This window comes from Eschscholzia californica, unplaced genomic scaffold (assembly GCF_041429995.1).
Source record: "Eschscholzia californica isolate CP2 unplaced genomic scaffold, dmEscCali1.0.p SCAF_1, whole genome shotgun sequence".
In the NCBI taxonomy this organism is placed as follows: Eukaryota; Viridiplantae; Streptophyta; class Magnoliopsida; order Ranunculales; family Papaveraceae; genus Eschscholzia; species Eschscholzia californica.
In genome coordinates this window covers 69,827,549-69,846,102 of record NW_028238198.1, presented here as the reverse complement: position 1 = coordinate 69,846,102, position 18,554 = coordinate 69,827,549, and the positions used below count along the sequence as shown (strand labels likewise).

General features: G+C 34.9%; 4 protein-coding genes across 5 annotated transcripts; 2 read left to right on the top strand and 2 right to left on the bottom strand.

Moving 5' to 3' along the window:
* Positions 1-5,886: 5,886 nt before the first annotated feature.
* LOC147568694 (Ribosomal protein L17 family protein) lies at positions 5,887-7,534 on the bottom strand. Its single transcript, XM_086655096.1, has 3 exons — positions 7,173-7,534; positions 6,583-7,122; positions 5,887-6,487 (listed from the first exon to the last, which is right to left on the bottom strand). The coding sequence occupies exons 2-3, from the start codon at positions 6,809-6,811 to the stop codon at positions 6,084-6,086; spliced, it is 633 nt and encodes a 210-aa protein (XP_086511222.1). The 5' UTR covers positions 6,812-7,122; positions 7,173-7,534; the 3' UTR covers positions 5,887-6,083.
* A 2,213-nt stretch (positions 7,535-9,747) lies between these two features.
* Positions 9,748-13,139, top strand: LOC147568693 (bifunctional bis(5'-adenosyl)-triphosphatase/adenylylsulfatase FHIT-like). Of its 2 annotated transcripts, none has more exons than XM_086655092.1 (5): positions 9,748-9,950; positions 10,034-10,151; positions 11,648-11,975; positions 12,108-12,206; positions 12,314-12,673. In XM_086655092.1, the coding sequence occupies exons 3-5, from the start codon at positions 11,670-11,672 to the stop codon at positions 12,428-12,430; spliced, it is 522 nt and encodes a 173-aa protein (XP_086511218.1). In that variant the 5' UTR covers positions 9,748-9,950; positions 10,034-10,151; positions 11,648-11,669; the 3' UTR covers positions 12,431-12,673. The 2 variants fall into 2 exon arrangements, with proteins under 2 accessions (XP_086511218.1, XP_086511219.1); XM_086655093.1 differs by lacking the exon at positions 9,748-9,950 and adding an exon at positions 13,005-13,139 and having other exon boundaries at positions 10,015-10,152; positions 11,828-11,975; positions 12,314-12,441.
* Positions 13,140-13,260: 121 nt separating this feature from the next.
* Positions 13,261-14,609, top strand: LOC147568692 (bifunctional bis(5'-adenosyl)-triphosphatase/adenylylsulfatase FHIT-like). The gene is made up of 4 exons (XM_086655094.1): positions 13,261-13,376; positions 13,851-13,998; positions 14,187-14,285; positions 14,391-14,609. Exons 1-4 carry the CDS (start codon positions 13,261-13,263, stop codon positions 14,508-14,510), a joined length of 483 nt encoding a protein of 160 aa, XP_086511220.1. The 3' UTR covers positions 14,511-14,609.
* Positions 14,610-16,098: 1,489 nt separating this feature from the next.
* Positions 16,099-17,121, bottom strand: LOC147568691 (protein LURP-one-related 5-like). Its single transcript, XM_086671327.1, has 2 exons — positions 16,807-17,121; positions 16,099-16,715 (listed from the first exon to the last, which is right to left on the bottom strand). The coding sequence occupies exons 1-2, from the start codon at positions 17,083-17,085 to the stop codon at positions 16,314-16,316; spliced, it is 681 nt and encodes a 226-aa protein (XP_086527453.1). The 5' UTR covers positions 17,086-17,121; the 3' UTR covers positions 16,099-16,313.
* Positions 17,122-18,554: the final 1,433 nt, after the last annotated feature.

Sequence of the window (18,554 nt, the reverse complement as noted above, 5' to 3'; positions counted from 1 at the left end):
CCGAGACTTTATTCCCCACAGTCGCGGCCTTTATAAATAAAGGGGTTTAGTCTAAAAGCTTGGAAGTTTTTAATAAAAAAGTTTCAACTAAGGAAATTATTTTGATAGTAAAAGTACTTCACCGCTTTAGTAGCTTTGGCTTTTTGATGGGGAGATTAGCTACCTATTCCTTATATTTGGTAATACTTTCACGAATCCATTTGTTGTTTCTATATTGTTAATTTATCGGGTCTAAGTCGTTATCACAATTTTTTTTTCTCGAAACTAGCCTACAAGTTGGAAGTCGGCTAAATGGTTTAGATTTACTACTACACTACACTTTCCTAATTTGATCAAAACAAGTTGTTGAAGGTCCCTTCTTAACTAAACTGATAGCGAAAGAATAAAGCAACAGGTTTCGTTCTTTTCACAACTTCACAATCAACCGTCTACATAATAAAATAAAAGGAAAAAAATTGACTGAGACAAACATCACTTTTTAATAAAAGATATGGTCTAACAGTGCTTCTCAAAATTTGCAATACAGTCGTTCGAATTAAAATTGGAAACAAATAAAAAAACTAAGTAGCAGAGAAGATACCAATCCAGACCCCTTCCAAATTGACTGTCCGTTCTCGATTTATGGAAAATCTCATCCTCTTTGATCACTGAAGTACGTGTAAGACATATGGTAGGTTTCTTATACAATCTCTGACTCAATCCAATCCTGTTGGGCACTTTTGGAAGGTATTACTGATAATCTCTTTGCTCTCAAAATTTCAATCATCTCCACTACTGTTTTATGGAGATAGGGTGGGTTGTGGCCTTAAATGGTAACCCTAATTTGTTTGAGGATGGGCTCTTCACTTGGATTGGGTTGGCTCGTTTTGAAGTTATCAAAAGTGGGTTTTATAATTAATGACCTCCCCTCGCGGGGAGATATTTAACTCTGTAGCAATTTTTTTCGATGATATTTTTTTAGGATTATTTCTTCTGTGAGTTTGTTACACAAAATGGCTTAACCCGTGGTCTGGTTAGCAAAGATGCTTTAGAAAATAGTGTATTCAAAGTTATTTGATTGGTAAGTTGTGTCATCATCCCTTATTTAAACAAGTTTCAACGGTATGAATTCATGATTCAGAGTCGTGTCAATCGTCTACCTAATTAAGAATTTGGCATCTCCATAGTTCACATCCCGAAGGACGAGTACAACTCTTATTAATCTTCTATTAAGTACTAGAGGAAAACTTTCGCGTCAGAGGCAGAGGCTATACCCTCGTACTTCAAAAGTTAGAGATGGTCATACCCGCTTCCTCCCATAATCTTCTTTCGTAGTAGAAAAACATCCTTTGTTTGTGGGTTGAAAACACCATTGTACGAACTTTTGATTTCACTTAACATACCTACCGAAGACAAACACGAAGATATTAATTTTCTCATACAAGTGATACGTCGGTAAGTAAGAAGGCAAAACTTAAAGAAAAACATATACTTATGAAATACATCTCTAACAAGCAATTGGATCCACAAATAGTTTTAACCTATGATAGCCATCTGAATGAGCAAAAATGTATTAAAGACTACATGACATGCATTTCAGCCCTTGTACTATCTTGGCCCCTGTAGCGAGTAGTGACCTTTGGATTTAATGTCAAATCACTCCTTGGATTTTAAAATTAGTGGAGATCATATTAGAAAAAAAGCCTATTGTGAGTTTATCATTCACATTTACATTTTTTTTTTGTTGAACTATCATTCACATTTACATGCTACTGATGATGTTAAGTTTTAACTTTTTCTTTTTGTCGAGAAGTTAAGTTTTAACTTAAGTGATCACAATCAATGAATCGATCTCAACTTTGATTAGTGCCCAACTATTTTTCTTTTTAACTTGGAAATTGGCACAACAACTGTTTTAATTAAATGTTAACTAATGAAGAGGTGGTACACATGAATTCTAGTCTCTAGAATAAATAAAAAAAAGTTTGTTTTAACAATCCTACAAATTAGGATTTATATTGTTTTTGAAACTTTAAAACTCATTGCAAACAATTTAAACGTGAACACAAATGAAATCTGGCATAAAAAATGTTTTTTTAGAAGTCGACTACGATCTACGTTAGTCGTTACAAGACATTGATACATCATTAAGATGTGATGAGCACGATAACCACTTAATTTAAACCATAACGAAAGAGTCCTAAAACCCGATATTATGAAAGAGGCTTAAAGCCCGATAATATGGAAGAAACCTAAACCCGAAAAATTTGTTACAATATTTACTTTATATATTACCTAAATAATACTATGAGGTAAATCTTGATGGCAAACTGCGTATAATATTTCTGAAGGTAAAAAAAAGAGAAAATTAAAGAGATCAAGTAGAGTTGAAGTGGTAGGTTGGGGGTTGGACTGAGACGAACCGACCAATGGATGACTGATGGGATAGATGGTAAGCGAGTAATGGAGCATGCGGAAACCCGTCAAGACTCTATTCTCTCTGTCTCTCTCTCTCATTCTAAGTAGGGTATTGATTTGGATGGCCCAAACAAACCTAACTTTCTTATCTTCTTCACTTGCCTTTCTATAGTCAAGCTCTTGCCAAAAATGGCAAATGAATATAGTGTGCATATATGTACTTTCATTATAAGGTTGTTTGGTTCATTCATTGGACGGCTACAACAATTATGTAAAAGCATAATTTCTTTCAGTTTATTTGTTTTTGATATTAAATTTATAAACAAAACTCAGGATTGAGATTAGAAAATGATCGAGATTAGAAAATGATCAGCTCAAATTAGGAGTTACAACTAAGCAGAAACATTCTCTTATTTAATTCGACGACCCGCAACGGCGTTTCTCCCTAGAAAAAGACGATATATAACTATCATACAAAATTCGAATGCGATGTGAAATATTTAATCCAACAAATACCATGCTTGTCTATTCAATAAGGTTAAAGTGGTTATCATCTTTCACAAACAAAAGTTACATATTCCATGCTTGTCTATTCAATATGGAAAAGAAGAACCTTCACATTGCCTCTTCAAAAACAGTTGGTAAAAGAAGACAACCAAATTTCCATGTGATTGTGCAAAAGTTGTGTGGGCACCTCATTAATTCCATGTCTTTACTATTCTAGCCAAAAAATGTGTCCAAGTCTTGAGATTTTTTTCATAGATCTTCTTAGCAATCAATGGTCTTGATAAATCATATAGTTCTACTTGGAAACGTCTCTTCCTTTCCACAATGTCATTATCAATTTTCTCACATTTCTTTCTTTCTCAAGTATGAAAGCAACATTGTTGCTTTAAACATGAGTTTTTTCTTCATTTATTTGGATCCCTTTATTTTCTAAATGTAACGCATTAAACAATACTAAGGTATACATTTTTTTTTTCAATCTCAAATAAATCTAAGTTGTGTATTTTTTGCTCCTATTTAAGCAAGAATCATACAAATCAAACTAAATTTATTCAATGAGAAAAACAAATTACACTTCAAAAGAAGCCTTGAGGCTTGAAGCATACAAACTTACCTAAAACTAGTTGATTATCTATAATTAACCGTTGTTATTACTACTAATAGTTCGAGATAATAATGAATTGAGTGGGAAAAAATAAACAACTAAATCGGCAAGGGTAGGAATCGAATTCTTGACTCTACGTATTAGACTCAATTCGCGATTTAGGGCCCGTCCGCCGTTAAGAAAATAAAGTAGTTTGAGGGGGCCGGTGCGACCGCATCGGTCGCACCCCCTCAAACACGCCCCTGTACGCCACACTCAGATTTTGCTACTAAACATCTACTCAGGGGATATCCAGTTTCCTCCAGCGCCAGTCCAAATGTCTCAGCACAACGGCATCTTAATACCTCAAGAACCGGAAATAAAAATGTCAAGGAATCCAAAAAAGGGCGAGGGTCTTGGACCATCAATCGAACAACTAGTTTTTTTTTACCTAAACATGATGGCAATTGGACTGTCAGTTGAGCAGCCAGGCTTTAGTACCTATGCACGAGGCTTCTTGGATCGTCAGTCGGGCAACCAGGCCTAATATTTAGGCACAAAAGACACTTTGTTGAACAATATATTATCCATCTATCACCTTACCAAACTGTTTTTAGGACGATACTGATATACTGGAAAAATGGACGTAACTATAAGTTGTCTTCGAGGTTCTCTAATGTGCAGCCCAAGGAATGTTTTTCCCATCTTTATTGCTCTCTGGCACAGTTGAAATACCTAGATTCTAATGAGTTCTTGAGGATAAGAGATATTTACTATTAAAAAAATTTCTTCGACTAACCATGAAAAGAACAAAGATATCTAGTGACAATTGAACTGCCTACATATGCACTAAGGTAGTACCTACCTCACCTGTATTTCAAATAGTGATGATATAAAACCTGAGCTGAGGAATAAGCAGGCAAGAAAAGAGCAATGCTCATTTCCAAAATCACTTCGGCAATGCTCATTTCCAAAATCACCTCGCCAATGCTAATTATTAGAAGAAAAGATAACGTGATCAACTAAATGCATTATGACCACGAACAAAAAATTAAGAAAAGCAGTAAAGAAAGTAAACAATCGCATAGAAAGCAAGAGATTTGTTTGGTTTGGTTGATGAAACCTACTCCGCGAATAATGGCTCGATGATTTCCACTATGAATGAAGCACAACTAACAAAGATATCTCTAGGGTTTCAGTTTATATAGCTTACTAGAAACCCTAATCCCACCGTCTCACTGCCTATCTTTCTTAACTCAGAAATACATGGATACCCCTTACATTGATAACCACCCTAATAAGACTAGGACAAACATAAGCAAAACGGTTCGGGCCAAAAATTTCGTGCCACAGTGCAAATACGGGTTGGATATCGACCATATTCAAGACACTTTAAACAAAATGTAATGAACTTCAGAAAATAACACAAAAGTCTAATGAGGTCGAAGCAACTCTAAGTGGATTTTCGAACTTTCAACACCACTAGAACAAGCTAGCAGGCAAGATTCGTAACCGACAGAAGAAATTTCTATCTAGAAAATGTTTTTTAATGTATATATGCACTTTTGTTTCTCGCTCTAGTCTTTAACAGTTAGAGCTATAAGAAGTGGTGCTTGTACTATTAACATGCGAACAAACTAGTAGTTTCTAGAGGTTGCTACTTCAAAATCATATATCTCTACTCTTGGTTCAAGCTACAAAACAAACCCATGTCAAATACTCTATTACAGTGTTAATCTCGCCATTCTCCAAAAATTCAAGCTTTTGGAGCAAAAGATCGTAGTCATAGCGTCCGATATATGGCTCTAAAGAAGACTTTCATAGGAAGATGTTCACTCCAAGTTTTCTGAAACGGTAAGATTCGAATCCTGGTTTTTTCCACTGGAGAGACATACATGTTATCACTCAATCAAAGTGAGCTTTACTTCAAGTTAGACTCAAATCATTATCCTACATATTGTTATTATACCCCTCTTTAATTGTTCGAATTTTTAGCTTATGTGAATATTAACATGATATAACATCAAGATGTCTCAAAGGGTCAACCACTTGAATATCAAGCACAACACTGAGGTGGTACCGTGGTAGTGCCCTCTAGTGTGTAATAACTCATTGGATAGACTCATACCACCTTCCATTAGGCAATGCCATTCATTTAAGTAACTATTCGATCTTCGATAATAAGTTATTGTTACTAGAACAATCACAAAGTTCAAGATGAGCAACTCCATTAATGCTCAAAGTACTCGAACCAAATATCTAGTTAACATGCCAACCTAATGGGAAACGAGATAATGCAAATAATAGACTTATCATAGTCATCCATATCTATGAATAGTCGAATGCCCATAAGTTGAATCAAGATAACCTAAAAGGAAACGATTTCAGACACCACCATCTACATCTCAATTATATATTAAGCTAAGCATCAAATTGCTACAAGCTAACATTGAGCAAATCAAAATGCACCAGTTCTTGAATGAATATCCATTAAAACTCTTACAGAATCATGAGAAAATTCCAACTATAACAAAACTAAACTTCGAATCAAAACGAAATCGAAAATTACAGGTGATGGGTAGAATGGGGGATACCTCTAAACAAGTTCAATGTAAGCCATTGGAGCATTATCACCTCTTCTAGGTAAAGTTCTAATAATTCTAGTATACCCACCATTTCTTTCTCCATAACGTTCAGGTACTTCAGCAAACAAAGCATGAACAATTTGTTTTTCATAAATATAACCTAAAGCTTGACGACGTTTATGAAGAGACCCATCTTTAGCTAAAGTAATCATCTTATCTACAAATTTTCTCATAGCACTTGCTCTAGCCCTAGTTGTTTTGATTCTACCATGTTTAAGAAGTTGAGTAGTAAGACCTCTTAGTAAAGCTTTTCTTTGATCAGGAGGACGATTCAATTTGGGTACTTTTCTTCCATGTCTCATAGCAAAAACCCTTCCTCCATTATCGATGAATGTGATGGTAAAGCTGGTATCATCTGCAAAATTAAAACATGGGTATGTTAGAAATTGAAGAAATTTAGGGTTTTTGAAAAACGGGGAAGAGTATGAAAAGAGAGAAAGAGGATTTTACCTTGTGAGCCGATTGAGAGAAGAGGGTTGAGTGGAGAAAGACCAGTGAAAGAAGGGATGAGTTTGGGGATTTGTGGGGAAGAGAGTTTGAATTTTAGGTGAGATGAAGAGGATGAAGAAGGGAAGGATGCCGAGATGGGGAAATGAAGGGAAGGAATTGAAAGAGAAGGAGAAGGGGCGGGAAGGGCAGACCTAAGAGAGGCCATGCTCCAAACTGAAGAAGACGCCATTAATGGTGGAAACTGAAGCTCTTTAGTTGTAGTTCTTCGCTTTGGTTTGCTTCTGTTTTGAAATGTTAGAAGTGAGAAGGGAGAAGATGGCCTTGGCTATTGGTTTTGCTTCCTTTGCCAAGGATGGGGTTATGGATAAGGAGAGATATATTTTGTAGAACAAGGATGGTGCATATCTTTATGGCAGCTTCTCTCTACACTGTTGGATGGTCTTCCAATCTAGCTTTCCTCTCTGATGGGACCCTTGCCCAATTCTGAGGAGGGAGTTAGCTATAAAACCCAACACGTAGGGCCCTCGGGGTAGGAAACGTCTCCGACTAGGGCTCGGGCATCCATGGGCACAAATACTGGGCACCAATACTTTGGGCTCGGGCGTCCGTGGGCACCAATACTTTGGGCTCGGGTATTTAGGGCTACTCTAGTCAATGCCATTTAGCTAAACCGGCAGAAGTTTAGCAGACTCACGCGGGTAAAATTTTGGTTCTTTTACACGAAGCCCTCATGTGCACAGCCCATGACGGGTATTTCAGGCGTCAGGTAAATCGGGTTTCGGGCTATCATAATAGAAATAATAAAAAAGAATACAGATTTGAGACAAAATAAATTCATTAAAAAAAAACAATATCCAAAATATTTGTTTGAGCTGGAAATATCAAAAACAAAATCTTACGATTTCAAGCTCACACAATATTCAACTATAATATAACAAAAAATTAAAGTAAACTTGGATCTAAGTTTCCACTTTGCCGCCATAGCATCAACTTCTTCATATCCCCCCACTTCACAAGAAATGGTGTTTGCACAAAGATAAGTGCAAATTTGTATCTATGAAAACCACAAGTATCCCACCAAGACTGCAACAATGAAGAGTTAGAAACTGAGAGATTGAGTTAAAAAACAAATATAAATATAAAGATTTGGAGTTAGAAACAAGGAGAGTTTAGAGTAAAAATCAGAGAGATTAGAGACGAAAAAAAAGAGAGTTTAAGGGTTGGAAATAGAGAGATTGAGTTAGAAAGAAAAAAAAAATATAGAGAGTTTAAGAGTTAAAAACGGAGAGAATTGAAGAGTTAGAAACAAAGAAATTGAGTTAAAAAAACGAAAATAGATAGAGATCTAGAGTTATATTATCATCACTAGATCTATATGGTCTTGCATCATTTGAAAATAATATTTGAGTCACCAGTTTGCAACATATAATGCTACAAAGGCATCTCAAATCTAAAAGGGGCATTATTTAGACCATCTACAACTATCATCTATTTCAGAAGAAATATCAAAAATAAAATGACTAATTTAAAGCTCACCAACATAGGTTAGTCATAAGTCATAGAGAGATCTACGCAAAGAGTTTTCTCAACAAAACCTAAAGTAAAACCTCTGTTTTATTTGGAGCTCACATTTAGAGGCTTGTCATTTATCATGATAAATACAAAGGGCCAACTTAACAATAAAATCAAGAGGAACTAAAAGACTTAAGGATTTGGAGATTAGGATTGTATATTGGTTTGGTATCCGACTTTTGGGCCCCATCCACAAATTAACCCGAAGGGTTCGATTTTTGGAAAACTCAATCTGAGCCAATTTGCTCATGATTTGGTTTCGTTACCAAACCAAACTATACATGAACGGTTTGGTTCGACCAAAGGGTTAAACTCAACAAAAACAAAATTTAAAATAAAAAACCTGCTACAATTACATTTAAAACCTGTTGAAAATTAGTTTGTGAAAGGGGAAGGAAAAAATTTACAGCAGAAGATTAGTGAAGCTATGAGGATTGATGAGATATGGACTTGCTGACTTGGTGAAGAAGAAGAAGAACACGAATGATTGAAAGGAGGAGGAAAAAATTAGGGCGTGCTTAAATCTCCACCATCCACCATAATTTTTTTTCACATATAGTATATAAAAGACATCAATTCATGGCTTGGTTCAGTTTATTCGATTGTCCATAAAAAAATCCATGCACCTAACATAACCCCTCGAGTATAACCTTTAGTTCGGTCCCAAACCGCCCAAATCCGTTTGGATCAGATTGGTTTGGTCAGTTCAGATACTAAATGTACACCCCTATTGAAGATAACCCGCAAAACGAACGACCTAAAGACACACAAATGTAATATGAACTCTATGTTTCTAGTTTCATACAAACAGAGAGATAAGAAAAGGATTGAACAGGGAGATATAACATTCCCTTCGAATGAAGGAACGAACTCAAATTTCCTCAAACCTAGCAAGCAAATTGCAAACACAAACAAAGTCTAACTTGGCACACAAATTGCAAACGTGAGCAAGCAAAAGAGCCTTCCGACCAAATAAGACAACTAATAGTTCATCACGAAACTCTTTTTATTTAATTTTGCTGTGAACCGGTACCAATAGATGTATTGCAAAAAAAGTAAGAATGAAGCGAAATATAAACTATGATAAGAAAAGTAGGTCTTGCACGAAATAAAGAATGAAGATAAAGATCAACTATGATAAGAAACGTCAATACTTGGTTGCCTAAGTGGTTGATAGTGTTGAACTTCAAAATCCTGGAGGTCCCAAGCTCGATCCGCAAAAGAAGTGGAATCCATGGTTATTAAATATGGGTTATTAAAGGTACAAATAATATAATAAGTTTGTTGGGCTTTATGCTTCTTTCATGTTGTTGGCCTTTAGACCTCTTTCATTATTGTTTTAACTTGGGCAGTTATCGTGTTTATCACATCTTCATGATGTATCAATGCCTTCTAACGACTAAAGTAGATCTACTCGCTTTAAAAAAAAACTAGGATAAGAAACAAAAAGAAGTTATAGAGGTGAAAAGGAGAGGGAAGGAGAAATAATAAAATACATGGGTAATATTGGAAAATTAAAATAAACCGTAACGGAGTTTGAAAGGATGTGCTACCAAAGACTTCGATGCATGAAAAATCAGAGGGCCAAAACTTAAAGGGATAAAAAGTAGGGTCTCAAAAAGAAGGTGATCTAATAATTCTCCTGAAGTCAATGAGATTTTTTTTTTTTGGATATTTAACACCTAAAGTACTACCTATATACAAATTCTCTCAACAAAAAAAAATACAAATTCGAATCTTTAAGCCATTTTTCTTCACAGTTTCAGAATCATCAGATCATAATATTATCCCAAAAGGTAAGCACAAAAAAAAAGTACCCAAATTTTCCCGTTCTTTTACATTTTGATCTTACTCTTACTATGAAGCTCATAATTTACAGGTAATGGCAACAAAGGAGGAGGATTATATGTTTGGCTCATACATGATTCATCAAAAACAAGTATTTTATAATACCCAACTCTCCTTTGCTATGGTTAATCTCAGCCCTCTTCTTCCTGGTTCGCTCTCCTCTCTCTCTCTCTCTCTCTCTCTCTCTCTCTCTTTTTCTCTAGTTAACTTTCTCTGTTTCATTTTGAAAAGAAACCTAAGGTTCTCTTAGAATCATACAAGAAAGAAAATGGGTAGTTGAGATATTTATCATTTGCTCACTGCATATGCCATCTCTATGAATTGATGTTACAAGAATTTGACTAATAACACTTTTTGTTCTTGGGGGTTTTAACAGAAATTATGGAAGTTATTGCTCATGACTATGAAGTATTTGTTACTTTATATACATAAATCAGATAATTATAGTTTTAAGTCTCTCAATTGAAAAGATATAGTGAAGGATATGAAAGCATTAGACATAATCTAAAATGTGGCCCTTGGAGAATATGGGGTAGAAGTAATAGGCTTTGAGACATGTTTGAAGAGTGCAAGATTACTAGTGTTTTATCGGAAGGTTAATCAAGCAGTGGATTTCCTTGCAATGCTTAGCCTAAATTTGGGGGTTTGGGAGTTGAGTCCTAGTTTGGTTCATGGGGGGTCTAAGGAAGATTGTCTCGGATGATAGTTCGAGTCGTATTAGATGAAAAGTGCCACGGTTTTCTGGTTATTTTTCTTGTCTATCGGTCGGGGTTCCTTAGCCCGCTTACTAATGCAAAAAACTATCTACAAAATTGTCTTTGAGAACCATGTCAAGTTATCATACGAGTCTAAAGAAGTTGAGTAATGAATGCTGGATAATATCTTGATGAGTGAGTCGAGGGATCAGTGTCACACTTTAGCAATGCATTTCTCTACTAATTTGAACTGTATTAATCGTTTTTCTGCTTCTATTTTGAACTTTAAGAGTTGATAGTAATCTGAATCATTAAAAGGTCGTTCTTGTACTAAACAACAACTTTCGTGATTTTCCTTCATAACATGTATGGTGTTTGATATTGCCAACAACGATTACAAACTTTGGGAAAATGTCTAATTGTAGTAAAGCGTCCAATAAATTATGCAATGGTAGGCATCTGTATCCCGGATTTGATATAAGATGTCAGATAGGGCGAGTGTAAAAGGACATCGGAAGGACGGTCATACAAATATTTTCTCTTGTCCTAACTATTAGGTCCTTCATTTTAAATTCTACTTACGGTATTTTTCCTTTTGGATCAACCATCTGTATATTGTACACAAAAGACATTGTATTTTAAGATCCTAATACAATCTTGATTAAGTTAACACAAGACGCGCATACAAAAGTCTCACCTTATACTTACTGAATTGACGTCAATTACCAAGAAAAATATCCAAGTAACTAATCGATGTCCAATATGGGATAAATTTTGAACAAGGAGTGCCCGTGCTACATATCCTTTTATGTATAATCTTGAAATGGCCCAAAACATGAAAGAAGAGCTTCCCTATATTTTTCTTCGATTTTATCCATCATTGATATATCTTTCGGATTTCTGTTTGCACTTTCTTCTCTGAAAGTATACCGTTTGTTTCTCTTTTGCAGGTCATATCCTTTTCTACAGCATATGGTTCATTTCGGTATACATGTTTTTGCTAAACGACTTAATGTATTATTATTTACTCTTATCGTTTTAAAAGTTCTGAAGTTTTTAAATATATTTGTTGTAATTCTCGTATCATTTTCTCATTCCGAAGTACAATTGTATCAACTTAACAAATATGTACATGTACTAATCTGTCCGAGGCGTGAAGTAAAACGTTTCACAGATCTCACTTCAGACGAGACTTGTGATTTGTTGCTAACAGCACAAAAGGTTGGTCGTCAGCTAGAGCACCACCATAAGGCCTCCTCTTTAACACTCACTATACAGGTATAACGTGCAAGAATTTTTCGGTTCAATCTCTATGTTCTATTTCCAATTTAATATGATAAGTTAGCCACTACCCATCTAAATGGGCGCTGTTTATTAGTGTGTGAACCTTAATCTTTCTGAAAACTTCAGGATGGACCTCAGGCAGGACAAACAGTACCTCATGTACACATTCAGATCCTCCCAAGGAAAGCCGGTGACTTCCAGAAAAATGATGAGATATATGATGCTGTAAGTATTCCACATTTTTCGCATACGTTCCAATATCATCTTTCTTTTACCATCACATGTATAAGTTTATGGATTTCAATTATGTTCTATATCGATATTTCGTGCAGCTGGGTGAGAAGGAGAAGGAATTAAAGCGGAAGCTCGATTTGGATAAGGAAAGGAAGGACAGGACATTGGATGAAAGGGTTCAAGAAGCAGATGAATATCGAAAACTTTTCTCTTAAGTCTACTTCGGGTAATCGTGCGACATGAACTGTTCTAGTATTGGAGACGTCTTCCTTTTTGTGGTTATTAAATAATTAACTTAAAACTTCTCTTTGCTCCGATAAGGATTTCATTCTTATATGTAATACTCCTTGTTTCTGAAAATCGATGTTCCAACTTCAAATTATGGCCTCCTAGAGGTGAAATTTATGATAGTTATTGTGGTGAACTTTAAGTTTTCAAACCGATGTTAAAACTTCAAATTATTGCCTCGTTGCTTAATCCTTTAGCAAAATGAAACGACTAGTGCAATTTTGGAAAAGCTTGCAGATGTTGGTAAGGCTTCTTGCATATTATTTCCTTTAGGTCAAATTGGCTTAAAATTAGCGAATTCTCTGCTTGATTGTTGGACTCATATAGAGACGATTTTAATTATTCTCTATGTCATATTACATTTCTTTGTCTGAGTTCACTTCTACCATTGAATACAAAATAGAAAACAATCTTTTATGTTTTCGTGTTTCTCAGTATCTTCCTCAATTATACCTACTAGAGTTATTGAAGTCAATAAAAATAATAATATTTTTGATGCAGTGGGAGAAGTATCATGGTAGTAGGTTTGGAATAAGGAAGGGCATGAAAAAGCATCTACATCTGGTGGTTGTGGTGGATTATTCTTCTTCGAAAGGAATCCAATTCCACCCAAGTCTTTGTTTAGTATAATTGAGTAAAGTATAAACAAGTTGGCAAAATTGAGTCGAAACCCATTTTCATACTAATCATCTTATTCTTAGTGTTACTTATTTCAAGTCTGTTTGGTGATACTCATTGCTGTTAAAAGTTGCAGGTAATGGCATCAATGGAGGAATATTATATGTTTGGTCCACACAAGGTATATAAGAAAGAAGTATTTTACAGTACCGAATTCTCCTTTGCTATGGTCAATCTCAGGCCTGTTCTTCCTGGTTTGTACTCTCTCCGCTTTTTTAATCTCTTTTTTTGTTAAAATTTCATGTTGTGATTGTTTTGTAGTTGAATCCTTCAGATTAGTTACTTATCGGAACATCGATTTCGAGTATCATGCTTTTAGAGTATTTTAGTATATAAGGTCATGAGGTCTGGATTAGAATGTAATAAGAACACATAGTAGTTGACCTCATAATATACTTGTTTGAAAGATCGATCCTCGTTTTCTAGGGATTATTTTGGATTTTGAAGGAAAGTGATGATTTGTTTACATGATTTTTCCCGTAAAAGAATCCGATTCCCCTGATCTAAATGTATTTGTTTTCTCTTTTGCAGGTCATATCCTTTTCTAGCACATAAAAGACATGTTTACATAATTTTTTCCATAAAAGAATCTGATTCCCCTCTTCTTTTCTTCCTAAAGTTTCATAATTTGCATTTCGACATTCATTTTGATCAACTTAACATCTATATACATGTTCTTATCTGTCCAAAGCGCTCGGTAAAGCGATTTACTGATCTCACATCAGAAGAAACTAAGGATTTATGGCTCACGGCACACAAGGTTGGTAACGAGTTAGAGCCGTACCATAATGCATCCTCGCTTACATTCACAATCCAGGTAAGACCTAACGATCCCTCTGTTACTCTTTCCGTTGAATTTAGATAAGTCGAGGATTAGTCTGGAACAAGAAGTGTTCAAATTTTTGAGGTTTCTGTCATTGCCACCACCACAACAATAGTCATGTTCTTGCATATGTTTCGAACATGATTTTAGTTTCCTAATACTTAACTTTCTTGCCACCTCAGGATGGACCTCAGTCCGGACAAACAGTTCCTCATGTACACATTCACATCCTTCCAAGAAAAGTTGGTGACATTTTCGACAACAATGCTATTTATGAAGCTGTATGTGTTTCAATCTTGTATTCATATATAGTTTATCCTTAATTTAGCCGTGATAGATGGATTTTTTGGCCCGTGCATCTTTTCTTAGTCAATATTTTTGTACAGTTAGATGAGAAGGATAAAGAATTAAAGCAGTTACTCGACTTGGATAAAGAGAGGAACGGAAAAATATGTACCGAAGATATGACACAAGAGGCGGACAAGTATCGAAAGCTTTTCTTGTAAGACTATCAATATAGTCTTTGGTGTGATAAATAAATGGTTATAGTTATAGTTCCTTGTACAAACTTGTCTATTTTGACGAATAAAATTTCCTTTGGCAAATGTTACTTCAATTACTTCAAAAATGTTACCCACTTTCTTGAAGAACTTTAATGTATCAATTGATAGAACATCTTAATGCAACTGCAAGGTTTGCGCGACCTCAGCCCCAACCTATATTATCCTGTTCCTGCCACGCAGGCCCAAGCCAATGGATACAGAGTTTTTCTTCCTCGCGTAGGCTTTTTGAGCCAACCTAAAAACGCTTTGCATTTCGTAAGTAGCCTAGGTTTTAGACGTCTCCCAAGCAATGTGAGACTATCACGAAAAAGAGAACAAGAACGAAACTTAGCACCTTACATGACTTCAATGCATGAACTCCCAAAGGAGAAAATGCAAAACTTTCTTCTATCAAAAATTCAAATCATATATTATGACTGGCTGAAAACTCTTGAAACTCTTAGGTTTATTGCTCTTTTTGGCTCGTCTATTCGCTCAAATATCCACATGCTCACTACCCAACCACTTGAACGCCGATAAAACACATTTGTTCTTGCCTTTTCTTCTCATTAGCCAAAAGAGTACATATTCTCAGATTCTCTAAGCATTTCAATTAGTGATCCTCATGTATGCAATGTCAAAAGGGCATCCCTAAAAACCAGGATCTCCTTCCTTTTGTGAGGTCTTTTTCTTTTCAAACTCTTTGGCCTTTCAAAGGCTTTTTGATAAGTTTTTTTTTCTTCTTTTGGTGTCTAATCATCTTCCAAAGTTTACTTTAAGCCCCAAAGATTCAAAAAATAAGCAACCAGGAGGACTGGGTTCAATTTGTTTGAAAAGAATGAGTCTAAATGGCCGGCCAAAAGGGTCCACATGTTTGTAGGAATTTCAGGGGCCCTTTTGTTTCTTGGACAGCCATCATGAACTGAGGTTGCTTTGTTTCTTCCCCTATCAATGGGTCAATTCCTTAGCTTCTTACTGTCTTCATATGGGTTAAAGGTATTGAGAACTTTTTACAATTTAAGTTTTTTTTTTTTTTTTTGTTGAAAGTTTTACCATTTAAGTTGTTAAACTTAAACATCAAGTTTACCATGTAGGCATTCACAACTTCAATTCACATAAACAAAAAAAATATTCGAAAAATTGTTTTGTTTAAGCGATGACGTATACGTTTGGGCAAGTGGGACATAAAGGAGCATGTGAGCGACTACGTCAGATAAATATATTTATATGGTTATATTGCATGTCATGTTTATCGAGAGTGACTATCTACTGTACATTACGCACGATAAATTAGTCAATTAAACCAACAGATAAACAATATACTAGTACATTATTGAAATATAGTTATTTGGATCACGAGTACCAAACTTAACTAGAGTTACTCAAAATTGATGGTAAATTAAAAAGGTGGAAGCTTAAAAGTACAAAATAGAGCTTTTCAGAATTGCGAAGTCGCCTTTGACAATAACAAGTTGTTACTTCGCCGAAAATAAAAATGATAACCAAGGGAAAGGATTATCAAATACTTAACTAAGGTTTAAACATTCAAATATATATAAAACATCAAAGCTTCTATTTCTTGTAAATTTTTACATTCTTATATGATCCAATGTATCATTTCTACACTCAAAAAAAAAAAAGGAAAATTCCAAACTAACCATATGAAACTCACTCTCTATACCTAGGTTTACAACCTCTCTTTTCCTCATCTTTCTTTTTTCCTTTCTTTCCTAATCTATGATACTACTTTCTTCTCCCAACCCGCGATCAAGAACATAAGATCGATACGAGTGATTTTCTGCATATTCTATCCATGATAACAACAAAAGCCATGATCAATTCGGAGTCGAAACCAGGTTGTACAACAAGGTTAAAAACATCATCACTTAATAAAATTGTTGTGTTCATTACTTTCTTCCTCGAAATCTCGGCTACGTGCTCTCCATTAGGACCAATAATCTTACACTGTCTCCTTCTAAACGAACCCTCTATTCGAAAATCGGGTACCATGACATGAGGGTTCATTGTGTTGTTAGCCATGAAAACTTCAGTCTCATTGTTCTTTCGAAGCACCGGTCTTCTTCTTAATGAAAATACGGGCGTCTTCGTACCATTTCTATATTTATCTTCTCCTTTATATCCATTCCATTGATATTGCATACTCAAAATCTGTAACAAGTACATATATGACATGTTAGTTAAACATAAAATGAAAACATATATACATAATCTTAACAGATCTAGTACTAAGGAGTGGTACCTGAGGCCTAAGAGTCATTAGAGCTTTACCAACACCATCCATAAGAACAACTCCTCCAATTAAACATCTACTCTTCCTCGAATAATTATCAACTCGAAAGGCTAATTTCCCTTCTTGATTAAAAACCGTAAACCCATCCGTCCCTTGAAACGACATGCTTGATTTCTTCCAAACTGTTAAAACCGACGGACTATCATCTTTATAGTCATGAATAATCTCCTTTAAGTGTAGTTTCTCCTCGTCGTTTCGGTTATTCGCAGTTGGATGTACTCTTGACATACTTTTACTTATCTAAGAACTCAAGAAAGAAGAAGAAGATAGAAGAGTAGTGAAATGAGAATAATGTTGAAGGTTAGAGTGGGTTTTTATGGGTTTAGAATGATAAAGTGAAAGGATGTGTAAAGAGACAAGTGTTTGATTTGAATAATGGTGGTGGGGTTTTACATGGGTAGTTGTTGATGTGTGTATTACGTAGGTTTTTATGAACTTTATGTTTTTGCTGCCATTAATGACCTGTAATTTTCTTTTTCTAGAAATATATACTATCACTTTAGTTTCAATTTGTGATGTTATAATATAAGGTTTGCCTTCCACAAAGACACCACTATGGCCATTTGTGTTGTTTCATCACTTTATTTTTCTTTTGCTATTTTAGTGTGTCACAAATTTAGTTATTTAGGATTAGGATTCCTCCTATAGGAATTGGTTTTTGAACTCAACTCCTCATTTGTGATTTCGACGTTTTCTCTATATTTTTGCGTAGTAGTAAGATTTGAACTCCAGTCTATTCACTAAAGCGACATGTGTATTACTTCCAAACTATATTTTTACCACCTAGATATTTGAACGAACAGTTCGCGAACTACTGAATGTAATTTTATAGTGAAACTTCAAACTATTTATTTCGTTGTGAAGTTCTTTGGACAATCCACTAAGGTTGTTTAACTTACTTCCAAACCCTATTACTATAGCTAACATAAACCAGATTACAATTCTTAATTCCGAAGTTAAGAAAATCACGATTTAGAGATATAACTATAAAAAGAGAAATTTGGTCATAACTCCTTATAAATTTTTTGTTTTGGTGAAAAATGATCAGTCAATTTTTTTTAGTCTTCAACTTTCTATGTACTTTTTTAATCTACAACACTTGCAACAACTTTACAACACTTCGCTACAACCTTACAACATCTTGCGACGGCTTTCCAACAACCTTGCAACACTTTGTAACAGTTTTGCAATACCTTGCAACAACTTTGCGAAAAATATTAAATTCTTAACCAACAAAAATATAAATATCTGAATTTTTAGCAAAAAAAAACTTGTCCTTCTAACTTAAAAAATATTAAAATTGGGATCATCGACCTAATTTCTTGTTATATAAATAAACCAATCGTCAACAAGATGCATTGAAATTGGTTGAGACATATAAAGTGAAGGGTCGAGCAAATTAGGGAAATAATCATTTTGATTTATTTAATGAAATGGATGATAAATAGCTAGGTCATACATTATTTCCAAACACCATCACTACTTCATTGGACCCATAATCCATATCATGCAGACCATATGACCCCCTGGTACCCTACCAAATATGATTATATGACCTAACTTGTTAAGCTTCCACAATATTTGGGTTTTGATTAGAACTCACAATGAAGTTTACCAATTGGGTTTTGAGCCAAAAGTTTAGGGTAATTTTATAACATCATAGCTTTTGTCTTTAGCAAAACCTATGTAATAAATTC